At 34.9% G+C, this 19,152-nt stretch overlaps 1 protein-coding gene across 3 annotated transcripts in view; it reads left to right on the top strand.

The window, feature by feature from the left end:
* Positions 1–19,152, top strand: part of Jarid2 (Jumonji, AT rich interactive domain 2) — a 557,336-nt gene that overhangs the window by 433,988 nt on the left and 104,196 nt on the right. For all 3 annotated transcript variants that reach the window (XR_016549859.1, XM_090408748.1, XM_090408747.1), the window contains exon 17: positions 6,601–6,783. Coding sequence is in view for 2 of the 3 variants with exons in the window: in XM_090408748.1 (XP_090264874.1) it covers positions 6,601–6,783 (183 nt within the window). In the remaining variant the exon portion in view is untranslated. The remainder of the gene's footprint in view (positions 1–6,600; positions 6,784–19,152) is intronic.

Genomic DNA, 19,152 nt, shown 5'->3' with positions numbered 1-19,152 from the left:
GCTAGCTCCATTTCTTTGCCATTCAGGCTTCTTATGTTGATAGTACCGATCTTGAACTGATGTGATGATGAGTTGGGGTGTGTTTTAGGATTTGTTCCAATAGCTGACTTTTAGCTGTTCGCCCTGATTTCCTGGCAAAAACAACGGGTGCCCTTGTTTAACTGGGTGACTCCCCACCCAGCATGAAATTCAGTCACGTTGTACCATCATTTTATTTATGGTTTAAGCCAATGAGAATTCAGTTTGGTCGGCTAAATCCCAAATTGCCAGCCCATCATCATTCGTTCAGTATCCAGATAGATACCTAACAGGTTGTACCACAAGAAGGTAAGGACTGGACATATGGTCAGAAGCCCTCATCGGATCTCTGCAATCCTTTAAAGGCTATATGGTGGTCTCCTCTCAGTTATGCAGCTTTGACGCTTAATCACCCCCTTCAAAAACTTCTGAATTTATATATTCCTATTTCAGAATTGAACAAGCAGATAATGGCAATGACACTGTAATTTTGGACCCTAAAGTTTATAATCAGGAACTGAACTTACTTTTATATGACCCCAGTATTTTATGCAGTTATTTGTGGAGAAGCTCATAAAAGTCAGCTGAATAAAATTAATAGACTTGTACATCACAATGCAGTGGTATTATCTCAGTGATATCCAAATTGTTGTCTAACTCAGTCAGTCCTCTCACAGATCATTCAAGTTCCTATCAAAAATTAAACAGGGTTTCTCTTTACCCTTCAGAGATCAGTAAAAAAAAATCAACAAAAAGTAAAAAAAAAAAAAAAAAAAAAAAAATCAATAAAATTTTCTGTGGAAAAAAGAATCGCAAAGAGCGTTATCCTCTCTATATGTTTGCTGCAAAGATGACAACCTCTTTCTGTTTCCATCAGCCATAAACCAACCTTAATCGGATAATATATATATATTATTCTCTGTCAAGAGACTGCAAAATTTGTTCTCCTCAAAGAATTCTCTAAGAAGAAATAGAAACTACTAAGAAAACTGCCCTTCTCAGTATTTATAATCCAAAAATAAATAAATTTTGAACTCCTCTCCACATCTTCTTAATCTGAATATGAAATTCACAGAATTCTGATTCCCTGTGCTAAAGGTGCTTTCCTCTACTTTCCTCTAATGACAGGCTCTCTGCTCTTCATTGTTGCCTGGTGTATACAAGTCCCATATTCCTATGACTTGTATCAATTCAATTGATCAATTGAAATAAGTATTTCTGAACATCAGAATTTTATTCAGTTGATTAAACCTTATAAATCTGTATTGGCCTAACATAGGATTGACACTAGCCATGGGATTCAGTGTAACAACAAAAAATTACTACAGACAAGTATTTACGAATATGAATGCTTATTCGAAGAAAATATTGACACCCTATTACATCACTGCTCCTCAGTCACATTGATAGTGGTTTAAACTGTTCCTAAAATTTGTGAAACTGTGATATGTAACCATAATTTCTATCTATATTTGGAATGCACTATATATGAAACATATCTATCTGCTGTACCTATCTCACATTCTTAAATGACTGTTTCATATTTGAATTTAGTACCAGCCATGTTCCCTTTTCTGAAAATGGCAAATTGTAACTTTTATTTTTTAATATGGTTGCAAGATGTAGACAGATGAATGCAAAACTTTTATTATATAACATCTCTGCATCTGTTGCCATTGTTAGGAATTTTAATAAGGAGGGGAAGTTTTTTGTCAGTGTCATTGTTCAGAGACAGTTAAATTGCAATTTAATGTCATTGGATTGCATGAGATATTCAGTTTGGATGATGTGAGGCTAGGGAGATTCACCAGATATAATGCTGATGTAGTGATTCTTCAGGATAATTTAAATAAGCTAGGAAGGTAGGCATATGATAGGAGTTTATTGTTGTTAAATATAAGGCTTTGAACTTCTAGGTGATTATCAAAACTTTCCATCCCCCCACCCCTGTATAATCTCAATGTTTTCCTATTATTCTATAATCCTGTTTTTCTAGTCCAAAAAAGCATGATATTGGCACAGACTGGAAATTTGAAAAAAAAAATAGGTAAATAAACAGGTGTTTACCTAAACATGACGCTTTATCTTACTTTCACCAAAATAACCATATATAAAGATTACAAAACATCATGACTATAGTAGGCTGATTAAAACAGCAGTCGGTCTTGCAGAACATGGTGTGGATATGAGTCATGGAATCCTCTGGTCACATACTAGATTCAAACACAGAAGTCATATGTGGTCTTCTAGATAGTTGGCCTATTCAGTTTCTGAACTTTTGTTCCTCCTGGAAACTCAATTCTTCACTATAATGATGGACTTTTTATATCTCAAATCAGAATAATTGTCATCAAGTGTATACACATAACTATAGTAGCAATTAATAAAATATTTAATGATGCATAAGAGCTCTTATGAACTTATCTGTCTTCAGCATGAACACAAACAAGACAAAATGTTTAACAGTCGACTAACCATTTAAGACTGGTGCTACATGCTTGAAAAAATAAAAATAAATAAATAAACAGAATGCGAGCTTGAGTGGGGGGGGGGTGCAATTGCTTAGGATAACAATCTCCCAAATTTTCAACATTGATAAGGTATTATTAGATTTTAAATTAGGATAATACAACAAAACTTTGGGGCTCTTCATGAATAAGCATACAATCTTAAAATAACTTATATGGACAAGCTGTATGTCTTTCCATAGAATCTTGTGTTCTGTGTTGATGCTATGTTGTGCAAGACCAGATCTGTGAGACTCCACAGAATAGTAACTTATTTAAAAGTCAGTGGAATATGTTAGAGCCAAAATATGGAATGAAAGTTTAGGCTACCTAGGCCGAATCCCAGTTATAACAAATTTAAAAAATAATACAAAGTTAATTAACCAACCAAAATCAAGATGTATGTTAATTTACATGGCACTGTTAAATTGTGAATGAAGATATTTATAAATAATAATACTTCATTCATAATTAACATGACCTACCATATCATAAGCAAGACTTGTAAATATTATTTGTTGTTAGCCTCTTACTTGTAATATATTATTCATATAAATGCTTTGAATTTTGTTTTTTATTAATTAATTATATAATCTTAGAATATGTAATAGTAATAAAAAGACTCTATATAAAAATGACATTCATTTTATTTACTTTATTCTGTAAAATTTATTATAAGAAACTGTGTGTATATGAATTTAAATGTACCTTATGTGAACCGTGATATATATACTTTTTTTTGTTATTTCTATAAGTAAAGATAATTTTATGGAATTTTACTGATGGGATTTGATTGGCTGCTGATGGAGAAACGGAGTTTGTCTTAGAGACAGCATAGAGATCAGTAGCGAGTGACAGAAGGGGAGTTGATATGTGCCGTAAATCGACTAGGAAAGGACAAGGAAGTAATTCGAAATGTCTATTAATTTCTTGTCCTTTCCTAGTCGATTTACAGCACATATCAAATGGTTAGTGGAAGAATAGTGCAGAACTGAAGTTAATACATAGAAGAAAATAAGGAATTAGTAGATAGCTTAAACCAAGTGCATCAAGACATGTGTATTTCTGTGTCTATAATTCAGTTATTATAGTGGAAGATTTCTTTGAATTGTGTTGCCATAAAGTAAAAGTCAACTAGAATTTCAAATATGCCTATGCAAATTCGATGTGTAGAAGCAGTAATCCGGTAAGAGTTGTCCTTTCTATAACCTGTGAAGCTATAACAGTTAACTCCGTTGGATATATTTTGACCTTAGCTGTGATATTATGTCAATTAATGGTCGGATGTTAGATGTACTGAAGTACTTTCCCCTCGAAATAATAAGTGTTATGTTGATCTATTAAGTGTTAGCTGACTGAGAAAGAATATAGTGTAGCCTGTCATAAGATTAGTTATTGTAACATTTGGAAGGTTAAACTTTTAAGAACTATTCTCAACTTGATTGACTGAGCATAAAGAACTGAAAAATGAATGTTTGATAGTTAATGGATTGTAATTATTCTGAATACTTTAAACTGAGCTAATATATTTATGATTTAATTCATCTAATTGAGTAGAGAGAACTATGTGAAAGAATTAATGATGCTTTAAGAATTAAGAAGTGTCAACATTAGCCATAATCCTCAAACCTAAATAAGAAGTTACTAATATCTGAATATGAATTTTTGTAATTGTTCAATTTGATAACCTTTTGCAGATAGTTATACTTGAATGTATATGTTGTACTATTCCACATTAAATGTTTTCTTTTGTTGAGTTAAACTTGGTGTTTGCCTGATTTTTTTTCATTGCACTGCTCATAAAATTAATCGGACCTTTGCGGAAGCCTTAAAAGCTATTGATAACCTCGGCCTGAAGATAAAGTGATAATATAAGCATAGTTGATGATTGGTTCCTCTATATTATTTAGACTAATCTGAATATAGGGTGGCACAGTATAATATAAATTTCTTTATATTCAGATGAGCATCAATCAATGACTAATGAATAAAAACGGAATTTAAAGAGGTAAAGATAAGATTAACAAACCAACATCACTGCACCAAGCAACAACATGGTTTAAACTACAAAAAAAATGCATCAGTAGTGTATTGGGAATGACCAGGGATTGTTTGCTAGCAATATCAGACTGCATACCCATGGTCAGGAGAATAAACCAAGTGAGTGTTAAGTGGATGAGTAAAGACATAAAGCATATGTGTATCACATTGATAGTACTAGATTAATCAATTTCTTGCAGATTTAATTTGCAGGAAATTGATGAGACTAGGGACTCAAGGACATATTACAAAAGTTGTTAAAATAACTCAAAGGATTACTTGGATGCTTAAAAACACTTTAACAAGTAAAGAAAGGGAGGTTATCCCTCTTGATTCAGTCACATCTTGACTACTGTGCACAGATTTAATCACGTGGGTTTCTTAGGGACCAGAAAGTGGTAGAGAAGATTCAGAGAGGAGTGACTAAGCTGGTGACAAGTCTGTGGAATACTCCCTATAAGGAATAGAAAGGTTTTTGGATTACAAAGTTTAGTTGATAGGCAGAAAAGAGGGGACATCATAGAAACTTAGAACCTCTTTAGTAAGTTATATGAGATTGACATAGAAGAAATATTTCAATACATATAAATATAAAGGGAGCTACGAGTGTGGTTAGTAAGAATGCATAGACTAGATTTTTTTTTTTTCATAGAGAGTGGTGAATGAGTGGAATGGATCACCAGAAGTAGTGGCAAATGTCCTCGCAGTGAATGAGTTCAAAGAAACCTATGATTGGTATTGTGTTTATAAAGATTAGTGTTGGTTTTTCTGTAATGAGTCTTTGGATTCCATGAAGATACCCATGTAATAATAAGATATATCTGGTTATATGTACCATGGATACATTAACTAGGATGAGCTAATGGTTAAATAATCTGCAAACCATGTTCTTGAACCCAAACATGGAACTTTTGCTAGTCACTTCCAGCCTTTAATAAGTGAGGTGATAATCTCATACTAAGCATGAAATTCCTCTGGCTTCTAAAGAAATTCAGATCCATTATAATCCAGTTATTGAGTGGATCATTCATTTAAGGAATTCATGTTTTGTTGTGCTTTCCAAAGTGATAACAAATGATGTAATACTGTTCCAGAGAATACTGAATAATAGACAGAGGAGAAAAGTGTTACAGATAGTAAGGTTATACAGACTATGATTTGTGCTGATGGTACTCCATTCTAGGAGATTGAGAAAGCAAGTAATTGAGAGTGATAGCAGACAGGGAGTTTGCTCCACAGTTGTTGTTGTTGTTGTTGTCTTGTCCTTTGAAGAGTCTTAGATGTTTCCGTGCGCTCCTCGTACTGCTTCGACTCTTCATTAGAAAATGGGTGCCGTTGCCACGGTTAAAATGGTAAATAATGTTTGCTCCACAGTTAAAATGGTAAATACAATTCAGATAGCAATTATGATATTCACATTGGTATTCCACTTTGTTAGACTTGGAACAATTACATCTCTTTATATATCTAGTCTCTGAATTATGAGATGTTGGAAAGAGGTGTTGACTGTGCTAAAATAGATTAACGGATTGTGGATTGCAAAATTTAGCCAATAGGTAGGAAAGGAGAGATTTTTTCCAATATATAGTCTGAGTGTGAATTCAAATTCAAAAATTGCATCCTTCCAGAGGAAATAGTGAGTACACAGAATTTAATTTCAAATGATGATAATAATAATAATTTCTTAGAAATTAGTGAAATTCTCTCTCTCTCTCTCTCTAAGAAAGCAATGTGTCTCTTTAAAAGAATTATCCCAAGTTAGATTATGCAATATGCTTGTTAACATAAGTACTTTCCTGAAAAAATGGGCGTGCATGCATTGCCACTCAAGGACTTTCAGATAACGTTGTATCACTCTGAAAACTGAACCATGATTTCCAAAATACGATTTTTCCTGTAATATTATAAGTATGTCTGAATTCAATGGATCTTAATAAGTGCACCTGATTCAGATCTCAACATGAAATATTTCCTTATCCTGAATAAATTTATGCACATATATCACCTAATATTATTTTCTGATAAATTATTTCAGGTACCTCCAGATATTCTTGTAGAACATGGCGCATCTTTAAGTAGAACTGTTCAGGAAAGTGGCCAGTTTATTATTATCTTTCCAGAATCATTTACATCAACCATATGTTGTGGTTATTGTGTTTCTGAGTCAGTGTACTTTGCACCTCCATCTTGGTTAGATCTTGCTCAGAAAGCATTTAAGGTATGTTTTTTTTTTTCCCTCCTAGAACTTATCATACCATATGATTTAATTTTTTGTGTGTGGAGTTGGACTCAAAGTATAAATTATTTTTAACAAAACAATATGTTTATCTTATTGGTGATTAAAACTTCCATTGCTGATATTGTAATACAAATGGATGTTTATGTATTGTGGGTCATATTTCTATTTTTTGTAATACAAATATGACCAAATGATATTTAAATAAATACAAGATATTATTCAGACAATTTTTTCCCATGGAAAAATTTACGACAATAATTATTAATAATTAAACTAAGTTTTTAATGTTCATAAATACAAATGCTAAAAATTATTATTATATTATTATTATTATTATTACCCTAAGACCCCCATGGAGTCAAAAACTCATCTTGGATGTCATTTTGTCATACACACAGCTCATTATACCACATCTTAAACACATTCACATTCTTTCAGACACTACACTCTCAGGCAAGGCATTCCAATCATTCACAACTCTGTGTGCAAAAAACTGCTTTTTCACCCCCTCACACAACTTCCAGGGATAACCTCTTGTTCTCCCCTGATCTCCCACCATTTTCTGTAAAACTTCTTCAGCATTGATCATATAACAACCCCTTATTAACTCTCTATCATATCACCCTCTTCTTCCTATCCACTAGACTGTAGATTGCATCTTTTCAACCTTTCCTCATATTCGACATTCCAGAGATCAGAAATTAGTTTAGTCAGTTGCTTCTGGACCCCTTCCGACATCTCTTTGTCCTTTTGAAAACCAGTTGACCAAATCTGTGCACCGTAGCCTAATCAGAGAGCCTTATACAATGGAACATGATTCTCCTTCTACAAGTCAGTATGCTCTGCATCATTCCCTGAACTCGTGTTGTCCTCACAATTTGGCAATATGGCCTCTAAATTTTAGATCCTTATCCACCATCAACCAAAGATCTCTTATTTCCTCCACCTCCAACAATATATCCCCACCAACCATAAATTTTACATCCCATCTTTGTTTCCCAAATTTTAAAACCTTACATTTTGCAATACTAAACTGGTATCCCAACTCCCACACCCATTCATTGAATCTATTCAAGTCTTCTTGTAAGGCTACATCTATTCTACTCTTCATAATTCATCCCAACTTTGCATCATCTGCAAACAACTGAATATCCCCCATCCAGATCTTTGCCAATGTCATTAACATACAGGTTAAACAACAGTGGCCCTGAAACAGACTCTTGAGCCACACCACTAGTGACTTTTCTCTTCCAGGAAATTCTCCCCCATATGCAACTTGCCGACATCTATCAGATAGCAAGTTTCTGATCCAATTCACTAATCTAATATCTAAATTCCATCCCCTCTAGTTTGACTATCAACTTATCCTGCAGTAATCTATCAAAGCCTCTGTCAAATGAAGCTATCACCTTATTGTAATAAATAACTAGATTGCTGAAACTTGACCTCTTGTTAGCAAATCCATGCTGTCCATCAAAGATAATACCATTGTTGTCAACCCAATTCTAGATCCTGGTTTTCCCCAGCCTTCCCCAACACTTTAACCACAACATCTGACACACAAACAGGCCTATAATTTGATGCTTGTTCTATCACCTCCCTTATGAAGCAGCACAATCTTACTCTCCTTCCACTCCTTTAGAACTTGACCCACTTCAAGACTCACATTAAACAAATATGTCAAGGGAGATGTCAACTCCCTGGCACATTTCTTCAGAATACTTGGTGGTATCTTATCAAGTCCTACAGCCTTATTTACATGAAGGTTGCTCAATTCCCCATATACCTCTTGCTCACTTACAGTTAGTCTTTCTCCTCATCATCAACTGCTCATTAAGTATCTCAACTATATCCTCTGCAGTAGTTGTTTTGGTACCTTCTTTGTGTTTCATATACTAGATTACATAATATAAAGAAGATAAAATAGTGATACAAAAACTCCATTAGTAATATAAATTCTAAAAAAAAAAACAGGTTTCATGTTGTAAAGAATGTTCAAGTGATTGTTAACATAACCAAGGCCTAAAATATTAGAGCAGATCAGACACTTCCTTATATTATGCAAAATCATTTCCTGGTTCATATTAAGAATTATGTGTAAGTAAATTACTTCATTAAGTTCTTGAAAATGTTGAAATACGCGGTTTTCTTGTAAGAAGGCAATATTTTCTACTTCATCTTATGGTTGGAAGAAAGGTATGCAGTTAGGCATAATATTTTGCTCCTGTTATGAATAATGTCACAATATTTACCTTTTCTAATCTCAAAATTTCTTGTAATTTGTCTGATGTAAGACACATTGAGTATTGGAGGGGGTCACTCAAGCATGAGTCTAGCTACCCCCCCTGGGACAAATAAGTCTAAGTGCAGGAATGACTGTGTGGAAATTGTCCCCCCCCCCCTTTTGATAGATAAATATGAGTGCAGGAATGATTGTGAAGATCTTGATGCAGTTTCTCAGGTTTCGAATCTGAATGGACAGGTATTGACATAATGGAAGGGTAAATGTGAGTCAAAGGGGATGTGGAAATGCATATACATGAATGCCTGAAGTATCAGAAATAAAGGAGAGGAGTTTTTGGCATTGGTCAACTCGACTTGGCCAAATATTATTGGCATCAGCGAGAACTGCTTGACAGAGAATAACGTACTTACAGCATATTGTATGTTCAGAGAACATAGAGGAAATAGAGCAGGAAGAAAGCTATTGTTAATAATAGCTGAAGAACTTCAACTAGCAAAAATAGAAGTTGAGGAAGATTGTTAATCTGAAGGAAATGGTTTATTTGAGGCTTCGTGGTGTGAGATAGAAAGCAATACAATAAAATATATTGTTGGTTGCTGCTGTAGATCTGGGAGTCCAGAATAAAATGTGGATGACATACATACATATATTGGCAGATCAGCAGAATTAGTGCAGGTCAAGCAATTATCAAGGGAGAGTTCAACTATGGGATATAGACTGGATGAAGGAACAGTCATACGGCAAGATGGAAATGGAATTTATACAGTTATTTTTCAGATAATTATCTGAAACACCCATGTGATGGAGGATACCAGGGGTTTGAGAGAGTTGGATCTGGTAATCAGAATATCTATCTATAACTACAGTAACAACTTTCCTCTGATTGGAAAAAGTCTTGTTGTGGGAGGTTGCTCCACATGTGTAAATTTTGTAATGTCTATGTCATAATCTCCAACTACAAAGCTGGAGATTATGAAAAACTTAAGAGGCAACTTGGAGCAGTGTCATGGCATAAGAAACTACATGGAATGAATGTCATTAGTGCATATGAAGTAATCAAGGATTGTTTGAGCAAGTCATTATCAGAGTGCATACCCAGGGTCAGGAGGATAATCTTGAGTATTGATTAAGTGGATGAGTAGCAATATTAAGCAGGAGCTGCAGAAAACGAAAGCACTGTGAAAAGAGACATAAACAAAAAGATGATCAGTCTGCTCATGACCAGTATAAAGCACAATCAAGAAGAGTAACTAGTATGGTAAGGAATGCTAAATCAGATTTTGAAATAAAATTAGCTAAGCAGACTAAAGGAAATCCAGAAGAGTTTTGGCTACATAGCAATTAAGAGAAAGAATGATTATGGAAAGATAACTTTGCTCACTGCTCATGATAGGAAAGTGATAGAGGCAGAAGAAATAGTTGAGTTACTAAGTGATCACTTTGCAAGGATATATATCATTCAGGTGGTGAATTTGCACTTACTGATGTGAGAATTGATAGAGATGAAGTGGAGGTACTCAATATATTGAAAAAATCAGTGTAGATACAGCAGTGAGCCTGGATTGTATGTCAGCTCATGTACTATGAGAATGTTCAAGTGAACAGGCAGTTCCTCTGACAAAGTTCATTAATTTAAGTCTCAGCTCTGGCAAGGTTCCAAGGGAGAAGAGAATAAGATAGTTCCATTACATAAAAGTGGCTCCAAGACATGAGTAGAAAATTACAGACCAATTAGTATCTGTGGAGTGGTGGTTGAAGTGTTGGAAAAGTTCATTAAAGGAAAAATTCAGGAATTGGCAGATAGGACTATGATACTCTATGAGATAGATATCCTGCAGGATGATTTAAGAAAATTGGCCGTATGGACAAGGACAAGTGTTGTCAGTTTAATGTTGTAAAATGTAATGCACTTAGGAATGAAAAGATTACAAACCTCTTATCATATTGATGGTACTAGTTTACAGGAAATTCATGAAGCTAGGGATCTGGGGCAGGGGAGGGTGATCGTGAATAGAGATTTGAAATTCAGGGGCCATATTGCAAGAGTTAGCAAAATAACTCAGAGGATTATTCGTGTTGAAGAACCCTTGACAAGTAAAAATAGGGGGTTATTATCCCTCTTTATAAGGCTATGATTCAGCCACATGTTGACTGCTGCACACAGATTTGGTTACCTGTGTTTCTTGAGATGGGGGAGAGGATTCAGATACAATTGACCAAGCTGGTGACATGTCTGGAATGTTTCCTTTGAGGATAGATTGAAGTTTTGTGGGTCGCAGAGTTTAGCTGACAGGCAGAGGAGAGAGGATATAATAGAAACTTAAAAGTTACTAAAGAGATTCTATAAGATTGACACAAAAGAAATTTTTCAGTACTAGGCAAGTAGTAGGAAAACAAGGGGTAACTTGAAAGATGTCTAAATGTGGTGTATGGACTAAATGTGTGCAGACTTCTTTTCTTGGAGAGTGGTGAATGAGTGGAATGGATTGCCCCAACATTGAATAAGTTTAAGGAGATGTATGATAGGTATTGTGTTGATTTCCCATGATGAGTCTTTTTGAAACCTGTGTAAATAATGGCAAACCATGAACAGACATATAAATACAAAATTAATAATGGAAAAACTCACGTAAAAAGATTATTTAATAGTATAATTTTCGCCTGTGTGTCACAGGCATCTTCAGTACATTTTAAACTCAAATTAAACAATAACTGACAATTCCAAAAAGCGCCAACTAAGTAGCTAGTGTAAGATAACTAAAAAGGTCAATAAATTTCCTAACAAAAAATAATAACAACAAAAAAAAAAAAAAAGAGTAGGTCTGGGAGACATGACAACATTTCTCCCAGACCTAGTCATTGGTTCAGATATGGCGATGACATTTTTGCTATATGGAATGGCTCTTCTGATGAACTTCAACAATTTCTCACTAAGTTAAATGCACTTCATCCAAGGATCCAGTTTACCCTGGAAGTAGAATCAAATAAGCAGTTAACCTTTTTAGATCTTCTAATTCCTCGCCAACCAGATGGTAACCTACGTTAAAGATGCCAAGCTATTTTAAACCTGGTTTTACTCCATTTCCCAAATAAGCAAACAGACAGATAAGTCAAGTTTGCTCCTGCACGTATTGCAAGTCTAGCTGACCCGCAAATTAGTGCAAGTCAAGGCAACTCCTGGTAAAGGTAGAATAAGTTCTGATCACTATTTTTAATATTTATCCTTAATGCAAAGCCCATCTCTTTGAGGAGATGTATGATGCTATGTATTGAAGGCAAGGCCAGGATTGAACAATTAGACATAATTACACACATCTTTTCCACTAACCATGACATGAAGTGGAATATATTAAGGGTACTCATGTAATGATCTTAATAAGACCTAGAGAGTGGCTTTTGCATACATATGAAAGCCTTGCTCTGATCTTTTATTTCAGACCACAGTTATGATAACAATCACTTGAAAGCAACATCAGAAAACCGACAACAAACATAATGAGTACAACATGCAATTTATTTTTAATGCAATTATTTACATTGTTAACAGTTTGTTTTTTTATTCCTATTCTGCTTCCTTCTTTGCATCATTATGTAAACTAATATTGGAATGTTGAGGAAACTACATAATAAATGTTTAAGGTAGTGAAACTTTCAATTTTGTATTTATGAATGGCTTTTCATGTCATTCAATATACCTGACAGTACAATTTGAATCTCAGCACAGGAAAGATTCCCAGGAGCAGAAAGAATGTATGATGTGATCCCATTGTACACGAGTGGCATGAAGATTAGTGTGTGTGTGTCTAACTATTGATTATCAGTATCTCTGAAGCAGAGTTGAAGAGTTTGGAAAAGTTGGCAAGAGCTAGCATACTTTGTAATGAACAGCACGAGTGTTCTAAAGCAGCAGCGCTTCCCAAAGTGTGGGCCACGCCCCCTTGGGGACCTGGGGGCCATTAGTTTTGTTGAGGAAGCCGTGAAATAATGAAAAAAAATTTTAAATGTTTTGAGACTAAGTAGATATTTTTTTGAATCTTGAAAGAAATGTATCTAATGTTTATTATTTCTTTTTTGTTATTTTTTATATTTTTATGGAAAAAATCACACATTGGTGTTGGTTCACAAATTTTGCTTCCTGCGTATTATTTCAATGCTTAAAAAATATTAATAAATATATGCTTATTCATATAAGTTTCATTTCAAAGGTAATTGATAAACACAAAAAAAAATTACAAACACAAAATCTTGCGCTCATTTAAAATAGCCAAGTTTTTCACGCTTTAAATTAATGTTTCGTTACTAGTGTACACAGGTGCAGGTGAATTTAGCAATCTTTCATGGTCATCTCAAGAAGAACTAATTGATATGAGAGCAGATTCAACCCTCGAATCACAATTTGTTGACAGTGAATTATCCGAATTTTGGATTCGACAACATGTCGAATCCAAAGAATGTCCTTCATTAGCAAATGCAGCCTTAAATATGCTAATTCTTTTCACATCTACATACCCTCGTGAAACAGCATTTTCATTGTTATTGATAATTAAAAATAAATGTAGGTACTGCTTATCAATGAGAAGCATTGGAAAGAAATCTAAGAATTGCAGTTTCAAATATTTCACCTGATATTGACTTTTTGTATAGCAGTATTGAAACACTTCATCACGTTAAATTGTTATTAAACTTCTTTTATGTTTTTAATTCTTGCTTTATTTTATTACTAATCGTTTTATGTTTCATCTGCTTGTACCGCAAATCTTCAATAGCAATATATCTATCTATATAAAAAGATAGTATAATATTTGCATTTGATTTTTGCAGTATTCGCTGTGTATGCTTTGTATTGAATATAAATACAATAAATATAATAATATGTGTCTATATTACGATTTTTTTTTCTTTTCGATGGGAGTTGTGAAATAGTTTAATTTTCCAAAGGGACCTTTACATCCATAAGTTTAGGAAGCATTGTTCTAAAGGACCCGGAAGGCATCGTTCCTCTTGTCCAACTGGAAGGTTGTCACAGGCTGCATCCTGTTAAAGTTAGAGGATATGGGACTGAAATGTAGACTATTAGTTTGGATAAGAAGATAGCTGACTGAAGATATCAAAAAAAGTGATATGGGATATGTGAGTCGGTAAGATTTAAGGTGACCAGTAGTGTACCACAGGAATCATTCCTTAATCCATTGTTATTCAGTCTTTACATTAATAACATTGGAAATGATTTGATAGGATACATACATACGGCTATCTTGTGATGATGCAAAGATAATCAGGAATGTGAATGACTTGCAGAATGATTTGAATAGTTAGGAATTGTATATGTAGTAAAACCCCATTTTTACACTTTCCAGGGGACTGGTGGAAAAAAGTTCAAATAGCAGGAAATGTAAAAAAAACATTAAAAAAAGGCTAAAAGATGACTTACTGCCAGTATGTAAGTCAACATACTAGATTACAAAATTTAATAACTGAAAATAAATGAATTTACAATTACACTTATCTATTTTAAAAAATCTTTAATTGTTGATCATTTTTGCTTTTTCTGCACTCATATAAGTTGCACCTACCTCTCCACAGTGTATAAGGCATTAAATGCCTCATCATCTCCTGATGCACTTGCAATACACCGCCTCAAAACAGAGATAGCTTCCATTGCTACTTTACTAGTAGGGATGGTAGGTTCTTGATCACAGTCTTCTTCAACCATTTCTTCCTCTTCTTCACCATGGTGGTTGGAAAGGATGTCTTCTACACTTGTTACCATTGATGTGATCACACCAACATCAACATAGTCTTGAAATGAGGAAGCCTCATCCATCACATACCAGTTGTTGGGCTCTGGCATATCTTCTTCTTCCTCCTGCAGTTGTTCCTCCTCTTCCACAAACGTAACTTCTGCCTTCTGGAAACAGTTAGATATGGTTTCAGTAGTAACATGCAACCATGCTTTGGCCACATAATGCATGGCATCAAGGATTGATATGGTGATTTGTTTTGGGTCCATACCATTATCATGCATAAACACAGCTTTTAAAAAACGTTTAATTTTCTTGACCAAAAAGCTCTGGAAATACAGCACGTACAATACATGCATAGAGCGTGCATGATATCATTTGTTGTTGTTATTTAGGAATGTTCTATAGTTGGCACTATAATTCAGTTCTGGCGAGTTCAAGGATCTGATAAGGGTCTTCCAGATCACAGGCAAGATTAGTCCTTGGTTCCTGTTAAGGTTTTGTATACAGCCGGCAACTGTTGTGGCCTCCTTAAAAATTCAGGAGCGGAAATCCTCCTCCATGTAAGGAATTGTGCTTCTATCCCACTCTATGGTATGGTTCGTTCTTGAACCATATGGTGGTTCAAGAAAGAACCATATGGCACTCCTAAGGTACATAAAAATGGAATACCACTACGACCGATTGTGGATGCAATCAATTCACCAACTTATCTCTTATCTAAACACCAGGCAGCCTCCTCAAACCACACATCCATAATTCGGATACTTATATACGAAATTCGCAACATTTCGTTGAAAAACTGAACTACATCTCTATCTCCAATACGGATTTACTCGCCAGCCTGGATGTTACTTCTCTATTCACTAACATCCCTGTGGAGGAAGTCATCAACATTTTAGAAAGTTTGCTCCCACAAGACATTACTTCTCTTTTCTGTCATTGTTTAACATCAAACTTTTTCTTATGGAATAAAACCATATATCAGCAATTGACTGACCTTGCAATGGGTAGCCGCCTCTCTCTCCATCTTGTGCTGATCTCTTTATGGAGGATTTTGAAAGTAAAATCTTAACTCAAACAGACCCTAAACCCACAGTATGGTGGAGATACATGGACGATATCTTTATCGTTTGGAACCACACAAAAAAGGACCTATTCAACTTTCTTAACAAAATCAACTGTCTACACCACACAATCAAATTCACTCTAGAACTTGAAAAAGATAACCAATTATCATTTCTGGACACTTTAATTAAGAAGCTTCCGAATGGTGGTATCAACCTCTCAGTTTACCACAAACCTACCAATACAGGACGTTATTTACATTTCACTACCACATTTCTCAGAAACTTAGTATTATACACATGTTGAAGAACCGTGCCTCTCTCCTTACAACAGATCAACAAGACCTCCAGTAAGAACTATCCCTGATACCCACCAACCTTACCATGAATGGATTTCCTCGAAGACTCGTCCACAAGATACTTTTCTCTGAACCCCAACAAAGACAACAAGATGATATACATTATATTTCTACCATCGTCATTCCATACTTAGGGACAGTTTCCAATAAGATTGCTAGACTCCTTAGATCACATAAAATAAGAGTGGCCTTTAAACTCACAGAAACGATTAGACAATTCTTAAGATCTCCAAAAGATAGCCATCCTTTCTCCAAATATGCTGGAGTTTATAACATACCCTGCTCGTGCAACTTGAATTACATCGGCCAAACTTCAAGGAGTCTTGAAATTAGGCAAAAAGAACACATAGGTGACGTCAATAATAACAACAGAGAAGAAAAATCGGGGTTAGCTTTTCATTTCTCAAGAACAAACCATACCATAGAGTGGGATAGAAGCACAATTCCTTACATGGAGGAGGATTTCCGCTCCCGAATTTTTAAGGAGGCCACAACAGTTGCCCGCTGTATACAAAACCTTAACAGGAACCAAGGACTAATCTTGCCCGTGATCTGGAAGACCCTTATCAGATCCTTCAACTCGCCAGAACTGAATTATAGTGCCAACTATAGAACATTCCTAAATAACAACAACAACAAGTGATATCATGCACACTCTATGCATGTATTGTACGCGCTCTGTTCTTTGTTTAATATAATTAGAATCGGTTGATTATAGTTTGTAACAGTTTTTTACTTTTTAGTGCCTTACATCAGTTATGTACCCTGAAGATGCCAACAGCCTTAGTTGGTGAAACTAGTTGGTATAACATAGTTGTTTATTATATGCACTTGATCAATATAATCCCATTAAAAGTCTTTCTAAACCCAGCTTTTTTCATCAAGCATTTTTCTATGTTTCCATTTAAATGCATGGATGATGCTCAGATCTAATGGCTGAAGCTCACTTGTACAATTAGGGGGAAAGAACACTATCTAATGTTTCTGAGCTACAGATCTTTAGGATGTGCAGGACATTTGTCTAGCAGTAGTATTTTGTGGTGATTTGCCCCCATTTTAGCATCCAGAGCATGCATGGCAGATGTAAAGATGCTGCTGGTGGTCATCCATGCTGTGCTCTTGGCATCATACTTAGTAGGCAGATTTTTCACATTCTTAAAACACCTTGGCTTTTTAAATTTATTTTCTGATCGATCAGCATTGACCATGAGCAAAACAGTTACCCTCTGCTTGCTGAGTTTTCCACTGTGACACTTCTCTCCTTTAAAACACGTTTTACTTGGCAGAATGTTATAAAAGAGCCCAGTTTCTTCAACATTGAAAATATTTTTCGGTTCGTAGTCCTGAATAATTGTCTTTAGTATGTTTCCACTGGTTTACAGTTTCTCCTGTAACACTATTAATTCTTCATTATACACAATATTGTGACGAGTCTTGAAATGATCAATCCATCCATTTGAAGCAGTAAAATCATTAATCCCCAACCTCGCAGCAAATTCAAGGGCTTTCGTTCGGAGTATAGTACCTTCGACTGGAATAACCGATGCTCTCGTAGAAACAAACCACTCTGCCGCAAGTGTTTATCCAATTCACCGTATGTCGATGTCCGGATATATTTTCGTTTTTTTTTTTTTTTGACATAGTTCCAAATTGCCTTGCATTGAGTTCAGTGTTTGACCTGTTTTTACTATCGTGTTCAAAGTGGACACAGAGAGTCCAAGATCTTTTGCTAAATGCACATGTGTTCCGGCATGCCAATCTGCATGTCGCAGAATTGCCATCTTTTCTTCTACCGAAATACATTTTCTGTCTTTTTTCTCCATGTTACTAACATGGATAATCCACCACCACAACTTGAAAATAACTTTCACAAGCTAAATTACGTAGCAGAAATTCTGCAATATCAATCCGTACTGTGATTGAAAAATCATGGTATCGCTCATCACTGCTGCAAACGTGCGAGTCACCATGATGGCGGAAATGAAACTACAGCTGAAAGCACCGCCAGCTATCTGGGAACAGAAATGCGCAGATTTCCGCAGAAATTGATTTGAATGAGAGGAAATCGATTCGAAAATCAGTATTTCCACATGAGAAAAAAACCCAAAGCATGGGAAATAACATCCACATCAAGTTGTTAATGGCAGGAAAACAATATATCGTAAGAATAGGCCTTAAGACGGGACCAACAGAAAATGACGTAAAAACGGGGTTTTACTGTATATGAAAATAACTGCAGTTCAATATTAGTAAATGTAAATTTATGCACTTAGGTGTCATGAGATATCCAGTGTGTATTATATTGGGAGCAATTATGCTACAAGAAACTCATCAGGCTAGAGATCGTGAAATTTTAGTAGTAGGAAGTTCAAGGGTTATATAGCAAAGATTGGAAATATAACTCAGATGATAATTGTAATGCTGAAATGAGCATTGATATGTAAGAATATGGAATTAAGTCTCTTTACAAGGATTTGACATGACCTCATCTGGACCATTGTACACAAATCTGATCGCTTGGTTTCCACAGTGATGCAGATACATTGAAGAGGGTTAAACATGATATTGAAACTGTGAAATGCAGATTATGAGGATGCAGTGAGAATTTATGGGCTACAGACATTAGCAAATAAGAGAAAGAGGGAGTGATATGATAGAAACTACAGATTTCTCATATAGGATACTAGTAGGTGGAAGTCAGGGGCGAATGCCGGTCTTGAAATTCACGCTTGCTGTTGTTATCATTCAGGGAGTGAGAGGTGTGATTGAAGTCTAATTAGTGGAATAATGAATTACTGACCATTTAAAACTATATATTTAGAAATTTATGTACATTTAATCATACAAATACAACATTTATTTTACAAATGATATTCTATCTTTTTCAATTTAGCTACTTGAATACAAATTATACCCTACTGTTCTTCTTTATGAAC

The sequence above is a fragment of the Typopeltis vanoorti genome, chromosome 18 (assembly GCF_054136105.1).
Source record: "Typopeltis vanoorti isolate ZY-2024b chromosome 18, IOZ_Tvanoo_1.0, whole genome shotgun sequence".
Classification (NCBI taxonomy): Eukaryota; Metazoa; Arthropoda; class Arachnida; order Uropygi; family Thelyphonidae; genus Typopeltis; species Typopeltis vanoorti.
Note: the sequence above shows the minus strand (reverse complement) of the source record. Positions and strands in the feature narration are given on the sequence as shown.